The 17,817-nt window shown below is 37.0% G+C and overlaps 1 protein-coding gene across 5 annotated transcripts in view; it reads left to right on the top strand.

Moving 5' to 3' along the window:
- The window catches only part of NFKB1 (nuclear factor kappa B subunit 1), a 129,708-nt gene that overhangs the window by 70,964 nt on the left and 40,927 nt on the right, over nt 1-17,817 (top strand). For all 5 annotated transcript variants that reach the window (XM_058294873.2, XM_071215344.1, XM_058294886.2 and 2 more), the window contains 2 exons: nt 3,905-4,053; nt 15,623-15,786. In XM_058294873.2, coding sequence (XP_058150856.1) covers nt 3,905-4,053; nt 15,623-15,786 — 313 coding nt within the window. The remainder of the gene's footprint in view (nt 1-3,904; nt 4,054-15,622; nt 15,787-17,817) is intronic.

The following is a 17,817-nucleotide window of genomic DNA, read 5'->3' as shown; positions in this document are numbered from 1 at the left end:
AAGATGAAGAACCTGAAATCCAAAGATGCTAGCCATCTTCCCCACTCACATAACTAATGAGGAGGAGTGGAAGGGTTTGACTCTGGCAGCCCGGCTTCAGAGCCTTGGCCTCAATGTTACCACTTGCTTTATGCAGTAGAGTCAAGAACACAAATAAAGCTGGGACAGAGTTCTGTTGGAAAATTATGGATTTTTTCCCTCTTCCTCCTCCTCCTCTTCATTATCATCATCATTTCAGGAGAAAAATAAAGCAGAAAAGAACTACTTCACTTGTCACATCTTATGTTCATTTTGACTCTACATTCTGCCCAAGTGATTTGGTCATATTTACCCAGAAAGCAAACTGGACACTTCAAGTTCTGTTTCCCAGAAAATTCTAGACTGCTTCTCCTCTCTTACGCACATTTGCAGAACGAGTATGTACTTTTCCACAGCATGACAGAATTGTTTTAAATAAAAGAAGGTGATTTGACTATGCTCAGTATTATCTGAGACACTTGGTTTCTATTTCATATTCAATAAGCAGATCTAGCTGGTGGTCCTCAGGAGGTGTTGAGTCAGAAGGCAAATTGAAGGAATTCATCAAGGAAGCCAGGAAATCCTGAGTACCCGAAGGAGTGATATTTGTTACTATGATGACATAATTATTACTGGAAAATTAGCAGAGCCCACCAAAATATGGCACTTTGGAAAAAAGACTTACCTTAGGTATAGAAGTGGCCAGAATTGGTGATTTATTCCACCTGCCTTTGGACAGGATTCTTTAAAAATCATCTCAGGGCAGTTGTACTAGTTAAAGATTTCTAATGTCATTGGATTATCTTTTAAAAAGCCTCTAAAAATTCTCTTAATTATTTAACAAATCTCTAAAGTTCGAGACATTAGAATATATTGCAAAAATAAACAGGATAATAGTTAACATCTGTATACTGCTATTGATTGCTAGGCGTGGTTCTAAACACTTTATGTACATTAAATTAAGTTAGTCATCGCATGAGCTTTCTTCTTTCAGTCAGTATTTTGGAAAGTCCACAAAAACCAGGGGCCTTCCTGTCGTTGCCCTGTGGTCTATGTAAAAACCAGATGATGCCATGCCGACTTAGACTTTCATATGGATCGAACGGCACATTAGTCACTGGCAAATTTTTCAGGTCCTTTACCTCAGAGACTACCCGGTTCCTCATTCTTGCCACCCTTCCAATCATGAAGTAATAATGAAAAAGATGAGAGTACTTTTTGAGGACACCCTCCACCTCTTCAGCCAGTGACTAATTCCTTCATAATGGTACTACTGAAGGGTCCAAGAATCCAAAATTATCAGGCTTGAATTGCTGGATCCCTTCTGGTATCCTGCTTAAGTGGAAAGTCCACTTGATTCACCCAAGTGAAGCATTTTGTTATGCCTCACACTGTTGCACTCCTGTGTTTAGTGCCACCTAAAAATGAAGTTACCTGGTCTATTCAGTTTTCTTTTACTATTTATTTATTGCTGAAGAAGTCCCTGTAAGATATGTCATTATAACAAAGTCTGGTTTCAGATGAGGTCACCTAGGCACAGAAACTGACATCACTAATCCAGAGGATACACAGGACAAGAGCTAACTTTGGAACAAATACAGAACGACTCATTCCCTGTCCTAACTTAAAAAGCAAAGGCATTTTTTTTCTGTCTGTTATGAAAGGAAAAACACTGAGCTTATAATTAGCCATTTGCCCAGAAGGTTTTTTTAAAAACCTGTTGAAGAAATTATTTTTTTGTGTGCTTTGTGGTGAGCAAATTCCTACTTAAGCCCAAACCCTCTTTGTGATTAACTTGCTCTGAAAGGCCTGGAGGCCACCCCTGCTGGTGTCGGTGCTCCTCGGGAGGGTGCTACAGAGTCAGAAGCAAACCTTTGCAACAGCTGTGAGTCAGGGTTCATGAAGACACATAGGTTTCCAGTGAAACCACACTTAATTATTTACAAATCTCTAAAGATCGAGACATTAGAAGTCGGGGAGTGGGGAGTCTGCCCTTCAGTCAGGGGAGAAACTCCTCTTCCCCAAAGCCCTCTGGTGAGTAATCCTAGCCCTGATCAACTTCTCCTCAACTTTTATCATGAGAGATTGGATATGGGAACTCAGTGGAATATAAATCTGCTTACAGTAGCAGTGGACTGTCTGAAAAGTATTCTGTCTCTTTCCAAGAAGTTCTGTTGGCAGATTTAAATTCATCACTAAGTTCATACCGGAAGAAATTCCATCAAGAAGCTGTCTCTAGGTAGGATTCCCTCTACCTTCTTCTCCTTTTGGTCCCTGGACTGCCTATGCAGGTTGATTTATTTCTAATGATTGTATATTTGGGAGATCCTGGGCTTAGGTTATGCACACACGCAAAAAGAGACAATATAAACTAAAGAGATTGGGCACTGTTTTCATTTCCTGTCTGCTAAACATAAATGCCATGCTTAAACAACGGGAATTTATTGGCTCACAGTTTTGAGGCTGGGAGAAGTCCAAAATCAAGGTGTCATTAAGGCATTTTCCCAGAAGACTGTGTTCTGGGACTGGCTGCCAGTGATCCTTGTCCTTTACTTCTCTGCCACATGGCAGTGCCCGTGGCGCTGTCTTCTGGCTTCTCCATTCCCTTCACTTGTGACTTCTGTGTGCTCCCTTTGGCTTTTTCTCTGTCTAACTTTCATTCTGCTTATAAAAGAGACTCGTTTCTAAATATTAAAGCCAAATTTGATTCATTTGGGCCACACCTTAACTGAAGTAACATCTTCAAGAGATCTTATTACAATGAGCCCACACTCACCAGAATGGATTAAGCTTAAAAACATGTCTTTTCTGGGGTACGTAGCTCTAAGCCATCACATGTACCAACTCCTTTCAGTTTTAGCATGGAAATCCCTCATTCCCAGGCAAACCAGGATAGTTGATCACCCTGTGAGGAGATACAGTGCACCTCCAAAAGTCAGTTGAATCTATCACAGAGTTATGACTTAATAAGATTCTAGAGGGTAAATAAGTCCTGTGTTTTCTGGTGGTATGCTTTTAGTGTTACACTTTCTCAAGGAAAGGAATCTAGGGAATTAGATTAACTGAAGGAAAAAGGTGTACAAGTTCTGCTTGCTTAAAATGTCATTATCTCTAGGCTTCTTCCTTCCTATTACTGTCAACATTATTTTAAACAATATATTACTTTAAATGAAAAAAAAATCTGATTTATCAAATAAGAGTTAAGTAAGTACCAAATCTAGACCTTCCAGTTATAGAATGTACTCTTTTGAGATGATGAAACATTCTATGATCTGTGCATATATAACTCAGTTATCAAAGCTCATGGCAAAGAGTTTCTGAAGGCTGAGATATCCTAACAGATGACTACAAGCCAAGTCCTTGGGCTTGAGCATCCATGGCCAACCTTCAGAGCCAGGTCCTTGGAGAGGATACAGGGACTCTTTCTCCTGCCCCATCACATAGCAAAAAGGATGCACTGTTTCTGCTTACCTCCCTCCGTCCCTTGATTTCCATCAATCATCAGTTAACTTCTCATTGATCAATCCACTCAGCTCGTGTGACTAAAAATTGTGAGGGTGCAGGTGGAGAATGGCTTTTGGTTAGTAGGAAGAGATTTATGGCAATACAGCATCTCTAGGATGCATTGTTCCAACTTTAACAATACATACTGTATTTTAAATAGTCGGCTTCCTGAAGTATATTCTCCCACCACACAAAACAATCACCATTGACATTTTAATTTATTTCCATCTAGTCATTGTTTTAATTTTTAAAAACAGATCCAGGGTCATATATGTATGTCTATAATTTTATTGCTTTTTAGATTTACTAGCTTATCATAAACATTTTTTCATGTTGCTATATAGTCAGGTGTGCTGACTTTTGAAATGTGCTTCTTACATAGATCTGCAACTATGTGGGGCCTGCAAAGGTGATTGTTCAGTTGGTCACAAATGGAAAAAACATCCACCTGCATGCGCACAGCCTAGTGGGGAAACACTGTGAGGACGGGATCTGCACTGTAACCGCTGGACCCAAGGACATGGTGGTCGGGTAAGTGAGGGTGTATCATGTCACAAAAGGAAGGAGCCGATAGGACATGGGGTTCAGGGACTTTGATGGAACAGGCCCTTTTGATTTTAGAGACCTTTCTGAGCCCTCACAGGCCTCAAAGAAAACATGAAAAGCTGTGCTCTCACTTGTACTTCAAGGGGAAAGGTGACCACATGTTGGGGTTTGCCTGACTTACATCCATGCTCCTCTCCTAATTATTTATAGCATCGCCCTTTCCTTCTCAAAAGTGGCCCAGCCAGGATGATAAATTATATGATCACTTGACCTGGGAGACGCGTGGCACTTCTAGCAATATTTTCCTTTTCCTGGAAACAAAGATGAGGAGGAAAGAGGAATAAAAAATTTAACATAGAAATCAAACTTTTGGGGGGTATTTTTACACTCTTGATGATTCCTTTCATGAACTATTGACTCTGGATTTTTGCTGTGTACTTTTTAAGCTTGAAGTGGATAAATAATTATTGCTTCAGAAAATGTCCACAGAAAAGAGGCTAAGAAATAAAAATTTTTGGCATTCGTTATGTTTCAAATAGAAACACAAGGTGGCATTTCCTTAAAGGGTTGGCTAGACAGATAAAAGAAGCAATTTATTAATGAAAGAACTTTTATAGAAATAATTTCTATCCAAATGAAGTCAGAAATTTTTTATTAATTTCTTAAAATAATTAATTTTAATTAACTTTCAGGGTTTTCTTATCCTGGTTTTAAAGTTTATGCTAAAATCCCAGTTAATCTGGGCTATTTACACAAAAGAAGAAAATAGTTTAACTCAACTGTAATTAAGCTTTTGGTAGCATTTCAGGCTTTGAATTTAGATCACGTTTCAAGTTGGTTGCTATTGGGTAGGTTGAGCTTTCATGTTCCTAGGTATTTCTTTGTTTGACTGTGAAAATATTCAAGTGTGAAAACCTAGAGAGAGAGCTTTCTTTTAAGTCACTAAAATCTGATTCTTTTGATGTTAGGAAAAAAACACTCTAGATTGAGGGAAGAAGCTTAAATTGATTTGGAAAAATCAAGTGTGCTTTATCTGAACTTGTTTCAACATCCTCTTGAAAGACTGTCCTATTTCCTGTTCTGTATCCCAGTTGGTTCATCGTCTGTTTTGGGAAACCCTTCCAGTTCCTGACTGCCGAGGAGAGACATGAAATGCAGGGTCATTGTCACAGTTTCAGATTAATTGATCACTTAGTGTTTCTGCAGATTTGCTACAATAGGTTCCTGTCAGTTTGAAGTGCTATACTCTTTAGTCCTTTTTAATATGTGATGATTATACCCTTTAGAGGAAATTATGGATGAAGTTCCCTAATAAAAATTTTTATTATTGCAAAATTTCCAGTATGTTGTCTGTAATTCAGTGTTTCTGTGATATGACTTAGAAATCTTTCAGGATTTTGGAAGGAACTAATATTTATTTAATTAGATACCTACCATGAGAAAAGAAGTGAATTTCACATCGACAAGGAAAATGAGGGATTCCTGTACTCTCAACATAGTGCCGTGAAGTGTGGGGCTCCGGTGTTGGCAGGGCCCATTCATTCAGTCGACAAACATTTTGAGCATCAGTTGATTATCAAGATGTCTGATTGTAGCACTGTAAGGTTTTCTGACCTTAGCCAATTACTGAAAAATTTAATCAAGAGGATGCAACTTGAGAGTTGCAGTAGACCTTTCTTATTCAAAGTGTTCTATGAAACATTGGTACAAACTTGCTAATTTGACTTTTGATTGAGAAACTTTTGCCTGTATTTTCCAAACAACTACACTATTTCCTTCATGATTAACTTGCCTTTCTTTTTTTGTTTCTAATGTCAGAACCTATTGAACTTTAGTGGAAAGAACACCATGCTAGCAATGGAAAACCAGAATTCTATTTCCAGCTCTGTCAATCTCCACAGTGAGACTTGGTACAAACTGTATGACTTCTTGGGACCTTAATTTCTTATCTTATAAAATGTAGGGATTGAGCTACAGAATCTGTTTCCAGGCCCTTTCAATGTCCAAAACTCTAGACTGAACTAATTTTAGCTAATATTATAAAATAACATGAGCAAACTTGGCATTTATGTATTTATGGTATGTCATTGATTATTATTATTTAGTTCTAATTTATAGGCAAGAATATCACATAAAGAAATTTAGGAAGATAGTCAAAGTTATTCCTTATACTTGTCAATACTAGAAAAGGAACCAAGATAACCTGATTTTTTTTTATCCCCCCCCACACACCGTGGCTTTTTGCATGCCATCTGCTCTCTGTGTCCATTCGCTGTGTGTGCTTCTGTGTCTGTATTTATTTATTTTATTTCCCCTACCCCCTTGAGGTTTGCTTGTTGTCTGCTCACTGTGTCTATTGGCTGCTCGTTCTTCTGTGTTTTTGCTTGTCTCCCTTTTTTTGTTGCATCACCTTACTGAGTCAGCTCTCCGCAGCGTGCGTGCAAACCTGCCTTCACAAGGAGGCCCCAGGCCGCAAACCCAGGGCCTCCTATATGGTAGAGGGGAGCCCAACTGATTGAGCCACAGCTGCTGCCCAAGATAACCTGATTTTAATAATACAGCTTGAGCAAAGCTATAGATTCACAAACAGGGCACCAATCTGACACAACAAATAAAAGTATATAAAAAATGACACTAAGAAAATAAATCACCTTTAAATTATCAAAACTGAAAAAATTACCTTTTATTGAGTCTTTGCTTTTCTCTTAACATGAATTCTTAATAATATTTAGTTTCTATTTTGAAAGGTATTTTAGTATCTGTATTAAAATACTGATGTTTTTGATAACTAAATCATGATTGCTTATTTTTACTTGGAGATTTGTCTTTTTAATTTTGTATTTTTTTTATTTCTTATTCATTTATTATTTAGCCTTTGGGGCCTGTCCTGATTTTTTTTAAAAAAAGCTTAGTTTGTCATTTTATTTTAAACCTTGAATATCAACAGTTTGTTTCAACAATATTTTAGTTCTTTGAAATTTTAATTCAATTGAAAATTCTCTCTAGCTATTTAATTTAACATTGCTTTAGACCACCTTCCTCACCAATAAATTCCACACCCTCTGTTTGCTTCCTGGCAGCCCTGAGGTATAGACAGGTATTCTTTTTTTGTTAATTAATACTTATACATTTTTAACTAATATTTATAGCACAACCAACTGGTAAGCACTGGAAGTAGATATATAAATATGAAGGAGAACAAGACCTCCCTCCATGAGCTAGTGTAGGTTATAGGAAATGGCTGCTTTTGTAGGTTCAAAACCATTTGAATATTAGTGATTTCATATAGTTCAGCCTTACAGAAAAGGAGCTGGTTGGGGGAAATGGACTAAGTACGGGCTGAGCTTGGAAGTATCCAACTTCCAAATTAGGCTGTATTTTGTGAGTCAGGGGCTGCTTTTAAATCCTGTACCAGCTGTGAAGTTAATAGTTGAGTCCAGAAAGAAGGGAAAGTCAGGTCGGGGGAGGCTTTGGATCCTACCCCAGTGACATGGAGATTTGAGCACAGGGAGAAGTTAACAACAGTTTTCAAATGATTATGATGATGTAAACTTTTGGAGTAGTGCAGAAGGTTCCAAACCTGGTACTGGTTATAAAGATTAGCACTTTACAAAATACTGATGCCGGGCTCTAGTCTCATAGATTTTGCTCTCATTGGTCTAGAGTGGCATGGGACAGTGGTTCTCACACTTAAGTATGCATCAGAATCACCTGGAGGGTTTGTTAAAACCAATTGCTGAGCCCTACTCCCAGAGTAGGTTTGTGATGGGGCCCAAAAATTTGCATTTTTAAAAAGCTTCCAGATGAATTTGATGCTGCTGGTCTGGAGACTACCCCGAAAACCACTGGTTTGTAGGAATATGACATTTCAAGTAAGAAACAGGGTTGTAGCCCTAGCCTCATTATTACAGGTGATGATAACTTTTCGGTCTGTCTGGTTTTTTTTTTTTGGGGGGGGGGGTCAGGCTTGTTGAAATATAATTTTAATACTGTAATATTCACCCTTCAAAGTATACAGTTCTGTGAGGTTTTTTGTTGTTGTTGTTTTCCTTTTGTGTTTTGTTTTGTCTTTCTTAGGTGGTACCAAGGATTAAACCCAGGATCTCACACGTGGGAACTGGCACTCAATCACTTGAACTACATCTGCTCCCCTCTATGAGTTTTGATAACTACATACAGTCCCATAACCACCACAGTCAAGATACAGAATAATTCCATCCCAACCCTTTGTAATCAATTCCTCTCCCACTCTAATCCTTGGCAACCACTGATCTGTCTTCTATCCCTATACTTTTGTTTTTTTCGGAATGACATATAAATAGAATCATACAATATGTGGCCTTTGAGTCTGGTTTTATTCATTTAGCATAATGCATTTGAGATTCATCCATGTTGTTACATGTATCAGTACTTTATTCCTTTCATTAGATTGTATTCCATTGTATCTATATACCACAATTTCTTTATCATTCCCCAGTAGAAAGACATTTGGTTTGTTTCCAGTTTTCTGAAGATAAAGCCACTTTTTGTATGAACATAATTTTTTATTTCTCTTGGGTAAATACCTAGGAGTAGAATTGCAAGGATGTATGGTAAATGTACATTTATCTTGGTAAGAAAGTGCCAAATTGTTTTCCAAAGTGGCTATACCATACCACTTTGCATTCCTATGTATTAACATTTTGATCTTGAATTGTTTTCTAATGTACTAATGATACTGTCTTCTCATTTTCTTTTACATTTTATTGTAGGAATTTTCAAAAGTATACTGAAGTAGAAAGAATAGCATAATGAATCCCCTTTATTTCATCACCCAGCTTCAACAATTATTGTTAGATGATTTAAATATACTCCCGTGAAGATATCTTTCTGTTTTTGATTTTTTATTTAATTCCATTGTGGTAAGAGAATACTTTGTATGATTTGAATCCTTTAATATTTTGAGACCTGTTTTATGGGTCAGAATATGGCCTACTTTGGTAAATGATCCTTGTGCACTTAAAAGGAATGTTTATCCTGCTCTTGTTGAATGTTTTGTAAATGTCAATTAAACCCAGTTGTTTGACAGTATTGTTCAAATCCTATATATCTTTACTCATTTTCTGTCTATTTGCTCTGTCAGTTATTGAGAGAGAGGTGTTAAACTCTTTGTCTATATTTGTAGATTTCTGTTTCTCCTTTCAGTTCTGTAAAATTTTGCCCCAGATATTTTGAAGCTATTTTATTAGGTACATAAAACTTTAGGATTATGTCTTCTTCATTAATTGATCCCTTTTTATTCTGAAATTACCCCATTTATTCCTGGTAATATTCTTTGCTCTAAAATCTACTTTGATACTAACATATCTGTTTCAGCTTTCTTTTTAATTTTTGTTGTGGTAACATATAGATAACACAAAATTTCCTATTTTAACATCTTTCATGTGTACAATTCAGTGATCTTAATTGCATTCACCAAATTGTGTTACCATCACTACCATTCATTACCAAAACTTTTTCATCACCCCAATCAGAAAGTCTGTACCAATTAAGCAATAACTCCCTAGCCCTTACCCTGGTAACCTGTAATCTACTTTCTATTTCTGAAATTGTCTATTTCAGGCATTTCATATAATAGAAATCATACACTATTTGTTCTTTTGTGGCTGACTGGTTTATTTCACTCCACATGATATCTTCAAGGTTTATCCATATTGTAACATCTATCAGAACTTTACTTCTTTTTACAGCTGCTTTCCTTGTATGTATGTATACCATGTTTTGTTTATTTATATGTTGATGATTCAGCTTTCTTTTTACTAATGTTGGCATGGAACATATTTTTTTTCATCCTTTTAATTTTAACCTATTTGTATGTTTAATTCAAAGTTAAGTTTGTTATACACTGCATATCCTTTGGTTTTGCTTTTTTATTGTCTAACAATCTCTGACTTTTAGTTGGGGTGTTTTAACTATTTATATTACCCCTCCCAGATGGCTCCCTTGTCTATTTGTTCATTGTTTTTACTTGTTGTCTGCTCATTTTTTGTTGTTGCTGTTGTTTTGTTTTTTGTTTTTGCTCATTCTCTGCTCATTGTTTTTGCTCAATGCCTGCTCCTTGTCTCCTTGCTGTTTGTTTGTCTTTTTTGGGAGGCACCAGGAACCAAACCTGCAACCTCCCATATGGGAGGAGGGTGCTCAACTGCTTGGGCCACATCGGCTCCCCCTGACTATTTATATTCAATGTGATTACTGATATGACTGCATTTAAATCTACCACCTTTCTTGTTTGTTTTCTGTTTGTCACATCTATTCATTGTTGCCCTTTTTCTTTTTCTACCTTCCTTCGGACTAATGGATTATTTGTTATGATTCCATTTTATCTCCTTAATTGGCTTATTAGCTATACCTCTGTATTTTTTAGTAGTTGTTTTAGGGTTTTTACTACACATCTTTAACTTATAGCCTACCTTCAAGTAATATTATACCCTTCACATATAGTATGTGAAACTTAGAACAGTATACTTTAATTTCCCTTTTTCTACCCTTTGTGCTATTGTTGTCATATGTTTTATATATATGCATGTCATAATCCCAGAATACATTGTTTTTTGCTTATGCTTTAAGCAGTCAACCAGCTCTTAAGGAAATTTTTAAAATAGGAAAAAAGTTATTTTATATTTACCATTTTCAATGTACTTCATTATATTTTTTAAGTTGAGATTTCTATCTGATATCATTTTCTTTTGCCTGAATATACTGGTGAATTGTTTCAATTGTAAGTCTGTAAAAGTCTTTATTTTATCTTTAATTTTGAAAGATACTTTTGAAGAGTATTGAATTCTAGATTGACTTTTTCTTTTAGTTCCTACAAGATGTTGATCCACTGACTTCTGGCTTGCATTGTTTCTGACAAGAAGTCTCCTATAATTCTTATCTTGGTTCTTCTGTATATAATGTCTTTTTTTTTTTAATCTCTAGTAGCTTTTCAGATTTTCTCTTTATCACTAGTTTTAAGTAATTTGAGTATGATGTATTTAGTGCAGTTTTCTTCATGTTCCCCTATGCAGGGGGTTCTTTGAGATTCTTGGTTCTGAGGGATTTATAGTTTTTATTTAATTTAGCAGCCTATATTTTACAAGTATTTTTCCCATCTCTTCCATTCTTTCCTTTCCTCCTGGAACCACAATTACATGTATATTTGGTTGGACAGCTCACTAATGTTCTGTTCATTTTCATCTTTTTTCTCTGTGTTATAATTTGGATAGTTCACATTACTGTGTCTTCAACCTCACTAATCTTTTTGTCTGTGTGTGTAATATGTCCTTAATCCCATCTAGTGTATTTTTCTTCTCATGGCATTGTATTTTTCATCTCTTAAAGTTTATATAGGGTCTTTTTTATATCTGTCGTGTCTCTTCTTAACATAATAGTACTTTGTACCTTCTTAAATATGTGGGATATCTTTATATTTTATATGTTCTTTTATATTTTACTTAGTATTTTAATGTGCATGTCTACATATTTGGTCTTCTGTCTCATCTGTGGATCTGTTTTATTGGTTGATTTTTAATCCTCATTATGATTTATATTTTCTTACCTTTTATCTGGTAATTTTTGAATTAAATGTCAAACATTTTGAATTTTGGATTGTTGGGGGCTGGAGTTTCTTGTATTCCTTTAAATATTTTGAGCACTAAGATGAATTTAAGCTTTCGGGAAATTTTTGCTTTCTATACTTACTCTTAAGCTTTGTTGGGAAGATCAGAGCAGCATTTAGTCTAAGGCTAATTTGAAACCATTACTATGGCAATACCTTTCTGAATATTCAACCCAGTGTTCTATATATTGCAAGATTTCTCCTGTCTGGCTGTTGGAGACATGAATTACTCTAGCTCTGTAAGTGTTCCAATATTTTTTTTTTCTTTCTGGTGGTTCTTTTCTCAGCCTAGGGTAGTTTCCTTACATGCACATTGATCAGTACCCAGCTGAAGACTCAGGGTGGATCCCCTGCTGATCTCTGGATGTTGTCTCTGTGTACAGTTCTTTACAGTCTAGTACTCTGCCTGTGAATTCTTAGCTCTGTCTCCTTATCTCAGGGAGATTTCCAGGCTTCATTTGGGTTCCCCTTTCTTATTGCATCCTGGAAATTACAGGTATTAACCTGGAGGAATTGTAGGACTCACCTTATTTGTTTCCGTTTCTTAAAGAGCACTGGCCTGTGCATCCTGTTGTCTAATGTCTGAAAAACATTTTTTTAATATTTTTCATATTTTCAGTTGTTTAAGGTAGGAGGTCAACTCTGTCTGTGTTAAATTATAATTACAGAAGCAGAAGACTGACTTCTATATTGTTTGTATTACCAGAGCAAAGTCTTTATTATTCATACAATGAATAATATTGTATGAATATTGTATGAATAATAAAGATGATACCTCTCTTATAGAGATTAAAGTAGATAATGTCCATGAAAAGCTCTTTATACATGGTAAATTTTAAATGGCCGCACAAATGTTTGTCATTATCATTACCTAGGAAACAAACCCATTTTCCTGTATTGCAAATGTTTTAAGATGTAGATGTTCTAGGTTTAAATCCTAAAAGGCTGAAAGACAGGGGTGGTGTTCCCAAAAAACTTCCTGTGCTTACATGCATATCAGTATGCCATGTTGTGTAGTTTTCTATGCAGTATTTGTTTGTTCTTTCATTTATTCAACAGGCACTGATTAGATACCAATGTGTCAGGCACTCTTCAAAGTACTGGAGATCCCTGCCCTCAGGAAGCATATTCTAGTGGTGTATGTTCTCTGTGTTTATCTCAGGTGTCCTACTTTTTTCTGTCTCTGTCTGGACATTCGTCTCATTCTGTCTCTGGGCCTCTATATGAGTGCTCTTCTCATTCTACCTTCATCTCATATTTTCTTCCCCTACTTTATATGACATTCCATATTATCTTGTTCTTTCTTTCAGTCAGTCCAGTTCTGTCATATGTTTTTCTTTCCTCTACTAATCTTTTTTTTTCATTCTGAGTAAAAGTCAGAGTGAAAGAACTAATTCCTTACAAAAGCTTATATATTAGTCAGCCAAAGGGGTGCTGATGCAAAATACCAGAAATCGTTTGGTTTTTATAAAGGGTACTTATTTGGGGTAGGAGCTTACAGATACCAGGCCATAAGCATAAGTTACTTCCCTCACCAAAGTCTATTTTCACGTATCGTAGCAAGATGGTTGCATGTCTGTGAGGGTTCAGGCTTCCTGGGTTCTTCTGGGCTCAGCTCCTCTGTTTTCTCCACAAGGTCAACTGTAGACTATGAGACTCTTTAGGCTTTGCCTTTCTCCACAAGGCCAGCTATAGACTATCAGGCAAACGGCTCTGTCTTTCTCCCTGGGGCTCCATCGTAAGACTTCAGCATCAAACTCCAACATCAAAACTCCAACATCAGAAACCCTCAACTCTGTCCTTTGCCATGCCTTTTATCTGTGAGTCCCCACCCACCAAGGGGTGGGGACTGAACGCCCTAATGATGTGTCCCAATCAAAGCCCTGATCATAACTTAATCATACCCAGTTACAGATCAGATTACAAACATTCTAATACCTATTTTTGGAATTCATAACCGTATCAAACTGCTGCAGCTTACAAGGCTTAAGGATCTGGGTCCCTGCTTCCCTTTTAGATCACCTTGCCTACTGCTGACCCTCTTGTTCATTTCACTGCAGCCACATTGGCCTCATCACCAGGCATGTTCCTACCTCAGGTCTCTGCACTTGCTATTTCTTGCATCTTGAATGTCCTTCCTCCATGTATCGATGCCTTTTACCTCATGTCCTTCAAGTCTTTATTCAATTGTCATCTTCAGTGAGCTCCTTCCTGATCTCTCCCTATTTTAAAGTATAATGCATTACCCAGTGCCCCTACTTTATTTTTCTTGATAACATTTATTACCTTCTAATTGGTCTGTAATTTATTTTTTGTTTGTTTCTTCTCTGTCACCATATACAGCATATATAAACGCCCTAGCACATTAATTCTGTGAAGGTAGAGATTCTCTTACTGTTAACAGAAGTGCATAGGACACTGCCTCCCACTAGTAGGAGCTGAATATTTATTGAATGAATGATTCTTCTTGATAAAGTTGTTTGTTGTATTGCATTTATTTAATATGTTCCTTTGTTTCATGTACTTTATTTTTAAAATGAATGGCTGGAGTATTTTAAATTGTTTCTTTAAAATCCCTTCAATGGATTTATTTAGCTTATTTACATATTTTTTTCAATGGCTCTATAGCCTTCACTAATAAAAGATTCCCTATCATTGATTAAATACCATCAGGCTTGAGTACATGTAGAATTATGACAATTCCAGTGGTAATAAATAATTGCAAACTTACAGATAACCCAGGAGGAGATGGAATTCCAGGTAATCTTTAAATCACATCCAGAAACCCAGTGATGATCCAAAAGCAAAAATATCCCTTCCAAAATAATATTCCTCTAATCTTAAAATAGCTTTGGCATTATGGGGGTATTTTTGGGACTTGGAGTTGTCATGAATGATATTGCAGGGACAGATGCAGGACATTATATATCCTGCCATAACCCACTGAATGGACTGGGGGAGAGTGTAAATTACAATGTAAACTATAATCCATGCTGTGTAGCAGTGTTCCAAAATGTATTCATCAAATGCAGTAAATGTGCCACACTGATTAAGAGATTGTTGAACTGGGAGGAGTGAGGGATGGGGTGGGGAGTGGGGTATATGGAAACCTCATATTTTTTAATGTAACATTTTGTGTGATCTATGTATCTTTTTTTAAAAAAGACAATGAAAATTTAAAAAAATAAAAAAGGAGATCAAATGTTGCCTAAAGAAAAGGAAGAAACCAGAGGCATGCATTATAGTGGTAGAAGAGAAAAATTGGGGGAATTCACTACCCCGTTTGTAGTAATGGTTATACACATATGTGAATATATAATCCCTGTGTTTTTTATTTCAATAAATTATTCACTGAAAAGGAAAAAAATAAAATAATTTTATGTTATATTTGGAATAAAAATTTCATTTCCATAGAAAATACTTAAAAATAAATGTAAAAAAAAGCAAATAAATACGTAAATAAATAAATAAGTGTTGGTAAAACTTCCTTATTAATATAACTATAACTATTAGCCACAATCCCTTAATCACAATTTTGAAGTTTAATAAGCTCTGAGTTATCACAAACTCTTTGGTGGCAAACCCCTATCTGATCTGATGTGAAGCTGTTTATAGTCTTTATTGTTCCATTTGATGTCTAGTTATACATCTCACTTCAGAAATACTAATGTGCTTGATTATTGCATATCCCAGACACACTGAGCAGATTGTGTGATATGCAATGTGTGTCTTGTATTGCTCTTCTAATATAAAAGAAAACTCTGAATTCCAAAATGTACCTAGCTGCAAGAGATTTGGATAAAAGAATGAGGACTTGTGTGTTTTTTTAAAATTCCACTTTACTGAAGTTGGGCTCTCTAGCCATCAACTGCCTAACTTTTGGTTGTTGCTGCTATTACTTTTTTTTTCCTCCAGCTTTGCAAACCTGGGTATACTTCATGTGACAAAGAAAAAAGTATTTGAAACACTGGAAACACGAATGACAGAAGCATGTGTAAGGGGCTATAATCCTGGACTTCTGGTGCATCCTGATCTTGCCTATTTGCAAGCAGAAGGTGGAGGAGACAGACAACTCACAGGTGAGCATCAGTGCTCCTTCGAGGAACTCAGGCTTTCCTTTTCTCATGTGTGGACTAAGTATTGGTCTGTATGCTTTTGATTTCTCCTTCTTCTGGTCTATGCCCAAGCTGCTTCCACTCCTTCCCTGCTCAGAAACCATTGATGGCATCCTGTTACCTCTAAAGTAAAATCTAAAGCTCCATAGCCTGGCATACGAAGCCCTCACAGTCTGGCCCCAGCCACCTTTCCAGCCTTATCTCCAGTCCCCCTCCTGTGCCCACCCTCCTAATCTCTGCTCCTCTGAACATGTGATGCATATCCATTCTTTATATGTGTCTTCCTCTCAAAAATTTCCCTCCCTCTCTTTGCAACCTGTCAAAACCCAGTTCATCATTCAAGACTTAAAGAACAGTTCACCGTATTATAATGAATCTTTCTTTCTTTGGGCTCTTCAGGTACATAATAAACTATTCTATCTTTACCAGAGAAATGCTGTGGCTTTCTGCTTTCTTGTCCTTTACTCACTTTTTTTCTTTCAACCCCAATCCCTGTCCTATTACGTACCCTATTTCTGCTTTTATATTTTATTCTTTAGTCTGGCCATCCTGCCATCATCTCATACACAGGAGACCCAAAACTGATCATTTTTCTACTAAACATGTTATATCATCAGATATCCAGATTCAAAACTTTCACATTATTTATGGCTCCTCCCTCCCACCTGTGCTGCATCTCCAGTCATTGTTCCAGGTATTCTGTGCCCACTTCAATTTCATTGCTCCTGTTGTAGTAGTCTATCCCTCCCACTTCTAATCCACCTTACACCCTATGGCCAGATAGATCTTACTGAACCGTACATCTCACACCTACTCAGGTATCTCCCCACTGCCCACAAAAACAAGGATAAATTATGTAAGGAGACATTTTAGGCCTCCAAAGAGTTGACCCCAGTCTGCATTTCTAACTCTGTTTCCCAGTAGACCCCTTCATGTGCCTTGGCACATTCTTTCCATTCTTGCTCTTCCTTCATCCTTAAATGCCCTTATCTACTCTCCACCAAATTCTAAAATTTCTTCAAGATTTAGAGTAAATGCCTCTTCTGCCCAAAGCCTCTGAATTCTCCCCTCCTTCAAAATCTCATAACACTTCATCTGTGGCTCTTTTTTTTTTTTTAGAAGAAAGGATTTCCCCCTCAAGTTGTCTGCTCTCTGTGTCCATTCGCTGTGTGATGGTCTGTGACCACTTCTATCCTTATCAGCGGCACCGGGAATCTGTTTCTTTATGTTGCATCATCTTGTTGTGTCAGCTCTCCATGTATGCGGTGCCATGCTTGGGCAGGCTGCACTTTCTTTCACACTGGGCGGCTCTCCTTACGGGGTGCACCCCTTGCGCGTGGGGCTCCCCTATGAGGGGGGCACCCCTGCGTGGCACAGCACTCATTGCATGCATCAGCACTCACCTGTATGGGCCAGCTCCACACGGGTCAAGGAGGCCCACGGTTTGAACTGCAGACCTCCCATGTGGTAGGCGGACACCCTATCCATTGGGCCAAGTCTGCTTCCCCATCTGTAGCTCTTTTATAGGACTTCTTACTTGAATTATTATGTTTTTTTAATATTGTAAATCAAGCATGACTATATCAACCTGCATGTAGTGCCTGTCAGGTGGGCAGGAGCTAAATGGAGTGAGTCATTCATTTCCTTCCTTCAAAAATGCTTTTTGATTATCTACCAAGAGCCAGGCACCGTGGAGTGAACACAGCCTCTGTGCTTTGGGAATAATTGATTTTCATGTTTCTCAATACAACTCGTGAGGAGTAGATTTATTGTGTTCCATTCCATCACTTCCTTTGTGCTTTTAACTCTGATTGCAGGGAGAGATTGGGTAGCACAAGAGAGGTTTGATACATGAAAGACCATTTTCACTATGATCCAGAGAAAATTCAGGCCTTCTTTATTTTTTTTTTTAAAGATTTTTTTTTTTAAATACTTAGATTACATAAATGTTACATAAAAAATAAAGGGGATTCCCATATATCCTGCTCCCTATTC

Source organism: Dasypus novemcinctus, chromosome 1, assembly GCF_030445035.2.
Source record: "Dasypus novemcinctus isolate mDasNov1 chromosome 1, mDasNov1.1.hap2, whole genome shotgun sequence".
Classification (NCBI taxonomy): Eukaryota; Metazoa; Chordata; class Mammalia; order Cingulata; family Dasypodidae; genus Dasypus; species Dasypus novemcinctus.
Note: the sequence above shows the minus strand (reverse complement) of the source record. Positions and strands in the feature narration are given on the sequence as shown.